This window comes from Ailuropoda melanoleuca, chromosome 16 (genome assembly GCF_002007445.2).
Source record: "Ailuropoda melanoleuca isolate Jingjing chromosome 16, ASM200744v2, whole genome shotgun sequence".
Taxonomy (NCBI): domain Eukaryota; kingdom Metazoa; phylum Chordata; class Mammalia; order Carnivora; family Ursidae; genus Ailuropoda; species Ailuropoda melanoleuca.
Genome location: NC_048233.1, coordinates 19,913,477 through 19,926,280, shown reverse-complemented (window position 1 = coordinate 19,926,280; position 12,804 = coordinate 19,913,477). Strand labels below are relative to the sequence as shown.

Here is a 12,804-nt window from a genome sequence, read left to right as displayed (position 1 = left end):
TAAGCTCCGAACCCGAGGATTTTACGTGTGATTGCGTTTGTCGGGTTGATACTGATTGGAGATACCGTCCTCACTGGACCTGCCCAGAAAGACTGTAAAGAGGAGCTGAAATCCTTCCTTAACCTGAGAGTCCTCTGGGAAGGAAGCACGTGAGATCTCATTGGACTGGTTTATACATATGAAAGTTCCCCAAGCCTGAGATCTTCCACCCTGAACCTGTGCAGCTCTCAGCACACCGCTCCTGGGATCATAGTTTATTGAAAAAAGGATTTGAAAAAGTTTCAGAGGACTGGAAAAAGAATGCTCCGAGGCCGATCTCTATCAGTGACATCCCTGAGCGGGCTTCCTCAGTGGGAAGTTGAAGAACTTCCCATAGAGGATGTACTGCTCTTTGAAGTCGCGTGGGAAGTAACCAATAAAGGTTTGTACTGCCCTGGAAGGTGCCTATTCGCCAGATCGCTGAAGACTGTAGATTAGGATTTCACGGTGACTCCAGGGAGAATGAATCGACAGGGAGTGAGGAAAGTATTGAAACTGAATATAAGTTTTGGTTACATTTAACCGTGTCTATTTCAACAGGCAACAATGACTTAGATGTGGCTGTGGGTTGAAGGGAGAGAACATTGAAAAGATTAGTCATTGCCAGGGAATGTGCTTGTAAGCTAAAATTTGAAATGCAGATTGTGACAAAACAGGAATAAAACGCTAATAATTCCTTTTCTGGTTTTATGATTTCTCTCAGCAAAAAAGCATAACCATATGTACTTTAAGGAGAACCATATGTGTTCAGGACCAATGAAAACTTTTAATGCCATGCACTGTTAAAGATTATGTGAAATACTTAATAATATTGCTAATAATTCGCAAGTAGCTTGGAATTAAAGTTTTAACTTAGTAGCTGTTCAGAAGGCATTATGTTGAGCTCCTATTAAGAATAAGAGTATTTCAAACTGAGAGGAATTATATTTGAATCTATTCTGATGCTCACCTTATGCTAAGTGTTTGGACTTCTCATGTGTATACATTCATAAAATTCATAAAATCTTTTTTATAAAATTCATAAAATCTTAAAATCAAAAGCAAAAATCAATCCTGCTTGTATAGAAATGCCGGAATGAATGTAAGAGAGCAAAGTCGTCGTCTTCTCTGTAGTTTAGTGAAGTGGAAACAAAGAGAGTAGAAACCTTATTATGGAGAAGTGTTTTATGAAGAGCTGTTTCTAATGTGCTTTTTTAAGGGTGTTTAAAAATGCCCAAAGTTCCTGGGAATAGAGTCATCTTTATTATCCATAAATCCCAGACTATGACTTGAAAGAAGGTTTTTATCTACAGAGTAGGCAGGAACTCAAGGATATAGCTTGTTGGTAGAAAAATTGGAAGGATTCTTCAGGACCAGGAATCAGTTCAGAGGACCCCTGTATGAGTTCTAGCACCTGAACAGAGTCCTTCTTCCTTCTTTCCTCCTTTTCTCTCCACTTAGCAAACATTGATGGAGCATTGTCTCCCGGTGCTAGGAACACACTGGCGAGCACTGTTATCCCATGGAGCTTGCTTACATACTGGTGCTATGCGAGCTGATGTCAGGGCCTAGAATGGTGACTGGTGCACAGAAAATGCTCATGGATTTTTTTTCTTTGGAATGAAGGAATGAATACATTTTTTTTTTTTTTAGCCCTCACTGCCTTTGAAACCTATTTTCTTTCATTTCCCATACAAGGGAGAGGAAAACTTTTTTTTGTGGAGAGGGAACCACAATGTGATTTACTAATTTTAGAAATTTTCATATAAATGGACAATTGTTGTGTTCATCCCTGACAATACATTGACACTATATATATATCGTGTTTTTTAAAAATTTACTTTGAACTTTTATTTCCCTGCAGTTCATGGCAGTGATAGGAAGCACCTTGGAATCCAACTCTTCTATTTCGAAGATGAAATGGATGCCTAAGGCATTAAATATCAAGCAAATGGAAGGGGTGGGACTAGCATTTAGGTCTTCTTCAAGGTCACTTCTCTTTTTTACTACCATGCTAGAATTAAAAATTAAAATCATTGCCTAAGGAACTGTCCCATAGATGAAAGAACAAAGGACTTGCGATCAAAGGCCATAAATTTCTAAGACTTTGAAAAAGCATTCTTTAAACTAGCTGAGTTATCAAGTTTCTTCATGAATGAAATTAATGTATTATGATCCAGCTATCTTATTATGTTTTGTGGCAAGCAAGGACATCTATCCATATCCAAGAAAACAAAAGATTTCTGACAGGAAAAAAAAAATCCCTTTCTTCTGGAATTTTGCCAGTGAAAAACAGATGTGTGTAAAATATAACAAATGAGAGAGTCATAGTTAAATTACTGGATATTAATTCTCAGACTTCAACATGACACCTTCTACTTGTTTATACTACCCTTGGCATTTATTGCTTTTATTCATTTATCCATTTATTATTGCTATTAATTTATTATTCAATAAAAATTCATCAAGTGTTTATTAGGTGTCAGGCAATGGGAAATCAAGAAGATAGAGCTTAACGATATGGAATTGATTCTCAGTCTTCCAGAATTTACAAACTTGCAGGTAGACTTTGAACGTGCAATTATAATCAAATGTGATGACAATAAGAATAAGAGAACAAGGGGCTCTAAGACTATACATTGAGAACCTATAAGAGACTCTTAACCATAGGAAATAAACTGAAGGTTGCTGGAGGGGAGAGGGGTGGAAGGATGGGGTAACTGCGTGATGGGCATTAAGGTGGGCACGGGATGTCATGAGCACTGGGTGTTATATGCAACTGATGAATCACTAAACTCTACCTCTGAAACTAATAATACACTGTATGTTGATTAATTGAATTAAAAAAAAAGAGACTGTACGTTGGGGGGAGGGGAGAGGAGGTTTCTACCTAAATCAGGGGTTAGGGAAAAACACCTCTGTAAGGAAGAGACATTTGAGCTGACACCTGGAGGATGACTAGCCACTGGGTAAGGATGAAGAAGAGGGATCAGGAGGGGACAGTGTTCTTTGTGAGGGAGCGCTGTTTGCCCAGATATAGAGGTGAGAGGGTGTACTCTGTTCAAAGATCTGAGGGAAACTCAGAGAGGGGAAAGGAATGGAGGGTTCGAGCAGATGGAAGGGACGAGCAGGGGGGAGTTTGGGAAGTTTATGGTTAATGATGGGAAGTTCTAAATAGTGGGACGTGTTATGTGGTCAGATGTGTTTTTGAAAAAACACTATTACTAGTTGGGCAAGAGGATAGCAGGAAAGTAACAGACAAGTTAGAGACTGTGGCATGGCCTAGGATGAAGAGCTTTGCCCAAATGTTAGAAACAAAAAGGCTCACTTTTTCCTTTGTTCGGGCCTCACTACAATCATTCCTTCTGCACAGACCTGCCCAAATCATGGTAGACTATGGACCAGTTATTATGTTCAGGATATCTAAGGTTATTAAAAAGACTTTGATGAATACTGTCACAAGTAATGATAGTTATTTAATACATGTGAACAATTCTGAAACGTAGTCGCTAAATGAATGCTTCTTTTAAAAAATTTACTAAAAACGGGGGCACCTGGGTGGCTCAGTCAGTTAAGCATCCAACTCTTGATTTCAGCTCAGGTCATGATCTCAGCACGGTGAGATCTAGCCCCACATCAGGCTGAGCCCTGGACCTGGAATCTTCTTGGTGTTCTCTCTCACCTTCTCCCTCTGCCTCTCCCCTCACCACATATGCTCTCACGTGCTCTGTCTCTCTCTCTAATAAATAAATAAATAAATAAATAAATAAATAAATAAATAAATAAATAAAATTATTACACACAATTCATTTTAGCCCAAAGCCAGCATGTAATCTAATACATACAATACTTCTACTTTCTCCCTCCTCAAACCGGACACGTAGCTCTGGGTCACATGGTGAGAACGGCATATGGAAGAACTCCAAAAATTACAGTCAGAATGGTGTGGTAGAAACTGATTATAACTGCGAGGCTGCTATTTGGAGGCAGGATTCTGAAGTGGGACCTTGATTAAAGTGGGCTTTGAGGAGTTTGTAAACCTTTAAAATTGTATCTGAAAATGGTATGTGCAAGTCCTCTTTTGGAGACGAGGGCGGAATGCTTTCATCAGATTTCCAAAAGCCTCCACGACTGATGTGAGAACCGCTGCTCTTGAGTTCCCTAAACCCCGGGTTCCTTTTTGCTAACCAGAAGTGCCAAGAGCCAAAATAAAAAAGCTATTTCAGCTAAGTATTGCTTCCCAAATGGCTTTTCTCTAGGACAGAATAGAAAGGATTCTACCTTCCCCAAGACCTAAAGATATTGATCTTCCTGTGATACTGTTCCTCTCCTTCCTTTGTCCCTCCCACCCACCACGCTCCAAATTCCATCAGGATGTTGCTCCAGACAGTTACAGTCTTGCTGTCTATAGCCTGTGGACTCTCGAGTCAGACTTCTTGGATTGGAATCCCAACTCCATCATTACCTGCGTGATACTGGATTGGTCTCACAGACTCTCTGTGCCTCAGTTTCCCTATTTAGAAATAAAGACAATAATAGCACTTACCTATAATGGTGTTGTGAAAACTAAAAGAAATACCGACTGTAAATCACTTAGAACAGGGCCTGGCATTTAGTAAACGCTCTGTAGGTGTTAGCTTATTACTATTTCTTCATAAAATGTATTCACCAAAGGAGGAAATTGGATCATTCCTTTTCATACTGCCTTTCACTTTGAGCAATTCCATGATTCTGTTTTTAAATGCAAAAGCAGAGAGGGGAAAAAAGATATGATCAGGGTTACAGTAAGTAGGGGTGAGGTTCCTTTGCGTGGTGTGGTACGCGGTGGCCACGTTAGTGGCACCCTGAGCCTCACCACGTGAAACACAATCCATGCAAAAAACATGCTTGGCACACATGTAGCTTCAAGATGAGCCCCAGTCTCACTTCCTCTTCATCCAGATTACCGTGTCTGAGCCCCTCTCGTCTAGAACATTTGGAGTTACCATTGTGGTACAATCAGGGTGGGGGGTGGTTACAGGCTTGCTCTAAGCATATCGTCTCTCACTGCCCAAGACTGCAGACGCTTTATTTTGAGCCAAAGACCCAGCAAAGCTTTGGACACATAAACATTTGTTGACCATGGTTGTCAGTAATATTTCCTCTTTCCTATCAGCTTTGCAGCCTCAGAGAACGATGTCTTAACTGTAGAATGACTACCTCTGTTCTGCAGCTGTATCTTGAGACCCGAGGGCAGATTAGTAGCTCTGTATACTGAAGTCTTATAACTTCCCAATTCTGTAATGTTTAAGCATTTAAAACATAGTGAAGATTTTCCCAGTTTATATATAAAATACAGTTGATCCTTGAACAACACAATTTTGAAATACATGGGTCCACTTATATGCAGATTTTTTCAATAAATACAGTACTGTAAATATATTTTCTCTACCTTATGATTTTTTGAATAACATTTTCCTTTCCTAGCTTGTTTTGTTGTAAAAAGACAGTATAAAATACATAGAGCATACAAATATGTGTTAATTGTTTATGTTATCAGTGAGGTTTCAGGTCAACAGTAGGCTATTAGCAGTGAAGTTTTTGGGGACCCAGAAGTTATATTTAGATTTTTGACTGCATGAGGGATTGACACCTCTAACCACCACACTGTTCAAGGGTCAACTGTATATCCTTATTGTATATAATATATATATATATAGAGAGAGAGAGAGAGAGAGAGAGACAGAGTAATAATACACAACATATTATATGTGTGTGTATATATATAGTGCCTTATTTTGGCTGGTGTCCACATTCCATATTGCTTTGGAATCCCGATTTTAGCAATATCAGCAGTGTTCCTTGATGAAAACTTGGGGTTTTAACAATCTCCATGGCATATGCCATGGGACCTCATCTTTTCTTTCTTATGAAAGGCCTGATACTTTGCCCTCACACGAAAGATAGCTCCCATGTTGTTTCAGGAAAATATAGATCAATAAAATACAAAGTACATGTTTGAAAGTGAAGGGTAAGTCCAAATTCAGTGACCTACACTGGTAAAACAATAATTCATTAAAAATACGTGTTCAGGAACCTCTGGCTTATACTCCAAATTTGAAACTAGGAATGCCCCTATTTCTATGCCATCACAGTCACCTATAATTAGCATGCCAGGAGAGGAGTGTTGGGTAAATGTGGTATGTGGACACAGTAAGAGCTAAGGGAAAGTAGTTGGCATGCAAATATGCGGAGGGCAGAGAGAAGCTGAAGTGGGGCTTGAGCTTGAGGCAGTGGTTAGATGACCTCTCCACGGAAAGGCTGTACATGAAGAAGTCTAGGAGGGAATGGTTCATTTATCACTAGGTCTCAACCAATACAGAATTGACTATTCTTTTTAAACTTTATGTTTTTATTCTTGATACACTGAAAGAGCATATCCATTGTATTTATGAACATTCTAAGGCGACTTGGTGACTATTTCTATCCAGGTTGAAGGCCTCAAATGGGAAAAAGAAGCAGCAAATTAACTAACAGTGCTTAATTTTGCATTTCAATTCCCACATCTAATCATTCTTTTTTTTTTTTTTTGAGTAAAGAATTTCTCGTCTCCTTTTTGTCCTTTAGCAAATAAAAATGTGTTTGCATTTGCCCTAGTGTATTTGAATTTGAAACACATAGTCTAACAAACAAGGATGTCCCAAGATCTCTGGGCAAAATACATAGCTGCAAATAAAAGAGTTTTAAGAATAGAAATGTGAATAAGGCAAAAATCAATGTGTGCCATCAGAACCCGATAACAGAGCCCTTTGATAAGATGAAGATGAAGGAAATAAGTCTACAGAAGAAATTATTTGAAAATTTTGCCTTTTTATGGATAGTGAGTGTGAATAAAGCTTATATATATTTAAAAGTGTTGCTAAGGGGGCGCCTGGGTAGCACAGCGGTTAAGCGGCTGCCTTCGGCTCAGGGCGTGATCCCGGCGTATGTGATCGAGCCCCACATCAGGCTCCTCCGCTATGAGCCTGCTTCTTCCTCTCCCATTCCCCCTGCTTGTGTTCCCTCTCTTGCTGGCTGTCTCTATCTCTGTTGAATAAATAAATAAAATCTTTAAAAAAAAGAAGTGTTGCTAAGAACAGATGACTCATACACTTTAAAGAAAAAAATTTTGGTTGTTCTTGCACATTTTTTTCTTTAAATTTGTTTTTCTCAACAGATGGTTTTGACAGTTCATAACATTTTCTGGAATTTGGAGAAATATTTAGGCATACTAGATGTTGGCATCAATTTTTGTAGCCTCAGATTCATTGTTGATTGGGTGTCTGTCCTTGTCCTTTCTGGAAGTCTCTACATGCTGGTTTACAGATCATCTTCACGTGTCCCATGCTATTCTCATCACCTGCCATCTGAGTTGTAATTGAATGTCCTTATTGTTCTTTGCTCAAGTGACAGTTGAAGTTTCTTTAGATTTTCTACCATCACAAAGTCTTTTCTTAGAGATGAAGTTCTTAAAGACAATAAATTTATGTAGGCTCATGTGAAAATTGTTGGCATGTAATAATTACATGTTGGGAGTTATATTAGCTCTACTCTTTTATGAATTAATGAATCCTGTTGGTATTTATATCACAGTGCCAACATTTGCATTTTGTTTCTCATCTCTCAAAAGACAATTTACCTACAAGTATATTTTGAGTGGTTCAGGCTTAAAGAAAAATTTTCAGATGGCAAATTCTACCTTTTGGCCATAGATTGTGACTATTGATAAGATTTATCATTTCAAGTCTAAATTATTGAAACAATTTAAGAGATGCAATTGCTATCGGACCCTATATTCTGATGAACTGAAATAACTTATGAGAAACTGAAGTAAAAATAAGAACCTTTTTCCAAAATACACAAGTAATAAAATCACTCTAGGAAATAGAGCTGAAGATTGGTGCCCGGATTTGTGTTAGCTCTGGGATTTCACACGGCATTTCTTAAGTTTTTGCCTCACCTATAGCTCATAGACAGAGTATTACTCAAGAAATTGATTCAGACTACTTTCATATTCTCATACAAGATGATTGCTTAGAGCCAGCACAAGATAGGCTGCCTAAGTTTACTGAAAGTCTTCTTCCACTTGGTCCTCCCCATTCCTCCTGCCCGGTTGCTGCACCTCATGCCTTTCCTTTTGAATGCCTATTACACTGCCCTTGCCTGCTGTGCTCTCAGCTTAGGGCCTTGCCTCTAACTCTCCTCTTTGCCTAAAAAGTTCTTCTCTATGATAGCTGCTTCCCTGATTTCTTCACCCTTTTAAGTACTTACTCAAATACTACCTTTTCAATGAGTCCTAGTCTTTTTTTTTTTTTAAGATTTTATTTATTTATTTGAGAGAGACACAGACAGAGAGAGAGAGCATGAGCAGGGAGGAGAGGGAGAAGCTGGGTCCCTACTGAGCTGGGAGCCTGACATGGGTCTCGATCCCAGGACCCTGGGATCATGGCCTAAGCCCAAGGCAGACACTTAACCAACTGAGCCACCCAGGCAAGCAGAGCCCTAGCCTTTGACACTACTGCTACAACCTGCCCTTTGCCCCCGAGCTAACTAATATTTTATCCCTGCTGAACAGATGGGCTAATTGAGCCTTAGGTTAGCTAGTTCAATTTGAGTTGTTCCCAATTTTTCACTATTATAATGTTTCCATAAACACCCCAATACATCTATCTTTTGGCACTTATTTCCCTGAACAATTTTCTACATTTAGACATGCTGACTCAAAAATGTGCATATTTTCCAAGAGTGTACATATTTTTTGGCTCTGTTTTAATAGTCATGGCAGCAATGCCAGAGGGGAAAATGAAAGAGCACAAGAAAATTTGTATGTAAGTCATTGGGCTTGACATGAGGATTGGGCCAAGCATCCCCCCTCAAAATCTATCACCTCTTTTCTCTTGTCAAAAGGTACCTTTTTGGGTACCTTCCAAGGTAAGTGGCTCTTAAGCTTGAAAGACTTACTCATAATTTCAGCAGTGGCTGTTACTTGGACATACCCTAGACTCCTCTTGGAGCAGAGTAGGAAAAGAAGTAAAAAGTAACTACAGTTGCTGAGGGTGTGTGTCCTGACAATGGCTGTTGGAACCAACTTTGACACTTCAGTGTAGATAGAGCTTTAATCCAAGTTCTGCTTTATTCTCGATCATCTCTTCAGATTTCCTTGAAATGTTTGAATTTCTCAGCTGCTGCCAACCTACTACTCTATGAAATGCATCCAGAAAAGGCTTTAAAATATGCATGATTTGAACCAAATGGTAACTATTTGTTAGTGTCCTTTAAAAATTTTCTTTCAGAAAGTTAAATAAACCCTTGTGCTTGATAAATCGTAAATGCTAACTTAAAAATGAGAACTTGTTTCCATACCTTCATCACTTACAATGAAATACGAACCTGAATGATAAATGGAACCTTTTCTTTTTAACAGTTGGTGGCATCTATACTGTGATTCAGACGAAGGCCAAAACCACAGCAGATGAATGGGGAGACAATTATTTTCTGATTGGCCCATATTTTGAGCATAATATGAAGACTCAGGTGGAACAGTGTGAACCTGTAAATGATACTGTTAGAAGAGCAATGGACTCAATGAATAAACATGGCTGCCAGGTAAGGGACACTGACTGACACTTCACTCAGCAAGACTAGGAACCTGTTATGGGACAAAAGACCACCATTTACATGAACTCACAAGAAGCTATGTACTTAGGGAAGAGAAAGATGATGAATTTGACTGTAAATAGGTTACATTTGAGGCACCTTCTGAAAACCATTGAGAAATGTCTAATAGGATAATAGGTTTGGAGCTCAGCAGAAGATAGAGGATAGAAATGTTTTGGGGAAAGTCATTTGTGTTTAAACTGTAGTTGACACTATGGGTATTGATAACAGTGTTAAGCAGAAGTTTATAGACTAAGAGCAAATGGTTTGAGCCAAACCTTTGGGAATGTCAACACATTAGAACATCTACATTAAGAAAACCCTCAGACATTGCACAAGTACAAACACAGCTGGTAATGTACAACCAAGGGTGTGCAAATCCTAATCCTCAGAACCTGTGACTACGTTTGCTTATATGACAGAAGGATTTTATAGATTTGGATCATGAGATGGGGAGATTAGCCTGGATTATCTAGGTGGGCCCAATGTAATCACAGGGATCTTATAAAAGAGAGGCAGTAGCATTAGAATAAGGAAGAAGATGTGCCAATGGAAGCAGAGGTTGGTCTGATGAGCTTGGAAGATGGAGGAAGAGCCACAAGCCAAGGAATGCAGGTAACCTCTAGAAGCTGGAAAAGACCAGGAAACAGATTCCCCTAGAGCCTACAGATGGACTGCGACTCTGCCAACATGTTGATTTTTTTTTTTAAGATTTTATTTATTTATGTGACAGAGATAGAGACAGCCAGCGAGAGAAGGAACACAAGCAGGGAGTGGGAGAGGAAGAAGCAGGCTCATAGCCGAGGAGCCTGATGTGGGGCTCGATCCCGTAACACCAGGATCACGCCATGAGCTGAAGGCAGACGCTTAACGACTGCACCACCCAGGCGCCCCCAACATGTTGATTTTAACCCCAAAGACCCATTTCAGATTACTGACTCCCAAACCTGAAAGATCATTAATTTGTGTTGTTTTAAGCCACTAGGTTTGTGGCTTAATCTGTTGCCATCACAACAGCAATAGGTCAAAACAAGGAAGGAGAGAGTTTCAAGTATGAAGGAGGGATTATGTCAATGAAAGATTTAACCAATGTCAATTGGGTTTAGCAATATTCAGGTCATTCATGGTAATCTTGCTAAATACAGGCTCAAGAGAGAAGAGGGTTAAATCAGATTGCAGTGGGCTGAGGAATGAGTGAATGGTGAAGAAAAGGGTACAGAAGTTGTGGCAATAAGATTTTTCTATGAAGATAAAGGATAATTAAGTATGATTATGTGACTGACTGAATTAATGGTTGAATTGATGGACAGTTGTGTCTGAAGTGGTAGGAAAGGAAGCAAAGCCAAAGGCAATGATGTAGGAAGAAATGGAGGGTTCCAGAAACTGGAGGTCTTGATGGGGAAAAAAGGACTCTATATGCTGGGAGAAACAGTGAGAGAAGTGGAGGCACAGATGTTGTAGTCACGTAATAGAATGCTCAGGCTGAATATTTCAGAGAAGGAACAATTTGGGCTTTGACAAGGATAACAACGTAGCCATGAGCTTGTGTAGCCTGAATTCCATGGACATGAAGTTCTTTGAAGTCAATAAAGTCAGAAAACTATGAGGTTAAGTGTGTAGGGTAAAAACTTGGAGTTTGAAGTTGCCCAGAATAAGGTGGAAAAGTAGCCAGATGATTAATAGGACAAGGAAAGGCAGTATATTTGGATAACATGAATTTCAAAGATGTCTTTTTACACAAATGATAAGTTTCAGTGTGATTTTAAAAGATCTAAACGTCCTTCATACTGACCCCAGGAATATAGTTTCTGGGGGTGAAAAGATGAGAAGCCTTCATTGAGATGTCCATGAGAGTAGCAGTGTCTACAAGGTCTATGCAAAGCTTAAGAAGCAGAAGATTTAAATGAAGGGAACTTGAGGTCCCAGAGGGCACCAGGGAAATCTGTCACAGTGAGTGTAGCATAGAGAACGTAGGAAAGTGAGAGAGGGATGCATGCTGTACTGTTGGGATGAAAGAGTGAGACACTGGAAGGGGTTTGCCTTGAAGCTCTAATGAAAGAAGAGGGAGGTGAAAAGCATAATGGTCTGACTGATCTCAAGGTTCTAAACGGATTTCTGATGTAAGGATATTTCCATGTCACAGCCAAGAACTCACTGGAAGTCAAAACACGCCAGCTTACACTCTCTAGTGTCAATGCTTCTCTATGATCTTAGCTCACTGTATCATATGTCATATATTATGCAGACAGTAACTATTTATTGAATGAATTCATAAATCAATGAATGTCCTAAAGAGCAAACAATTGAAAAGGAAAACTCAGTCTGAAAGGGGAAGCGTGCCATGATACATACTAATTACAATGGAAACAACTGACAGATAATGGGGGTTTTTCAGTGTTGTCCAAGGGCTGGATGGGAGAGATATCACCATGTATTTCTGAATCCTGTGGAAGAGAATGATGATCAAATGGGCTTCCAAGCTCCCCAAATTCAGCTTTGGGTAGAGTCACAGGGCCAATAACTTAACAATGTGGACAGGTTCAGTTTACTACAGAGGCCTGGATACCAACGAGAGGCTCTTAGCTTTTGCCAACCTCCAAGAAGGGCTTGAAGTGATTTATGGAGTTGCATGCCATGTAATTGGAGAATAAACCTAAAATAAAAGTCAAGACAAAAGAATGAGTAAATTACTATAGAAAAATAAAAGCCAAAAAAAAAAAAAAGTTGAGACTTGGATATACAAGTGATTATATAATTACAATTGGGAAAAAATAATATAGGAAATACATTAAAACTTGTACAAGATAAAACAGGAATAAAAGAATTCAATGTGAAGAATGTAACAGGATTAGACTTTGAGCTGCTAGATTAAAGAGATAAAGTATCTTGGGCAATATATTTAGTTAAGACACCTGGCAGCAACCATGTTGGGAAATGCTTTGTGTCACCTTTTTTTTTTTTTTTTTTTTAGGAGGAATGAGAGAAATCATATACATTTGTTTATAGAAAAAAATTTTTCTAGCATGAAATATTATAGTAAGTCCTGTTGCATAGAGTAAAATAAGCGACACTGTAGACATTACATCCAACTACAAATTAAAGATACAAAGC

General features: G+C 39.0%; 1 protein-coding gene across 1 annotated transcript in view; it reads left to right on the top strand.

The window, feature by feature from the left end:
* Positions 1-12,804, top strand: part of GYS2 (glycogen synthase 2) — a 47,930-nt gene continuing 35,126 nt past the window's right edge. The window contains exons 1-2 of the mRNA XM_002928988.3: positions 1-421; positions 9,461-9,642. Coding sequence (XP_002929034.1) covers positions 301-421; positions 9,461-9,642 — 303 coding nt within the window. The 5' untranslated portion in view covers positions 1-300. The remainder of the gene's footprint in view (positions 422-9,460; positions 9,643-12,804) is intronic.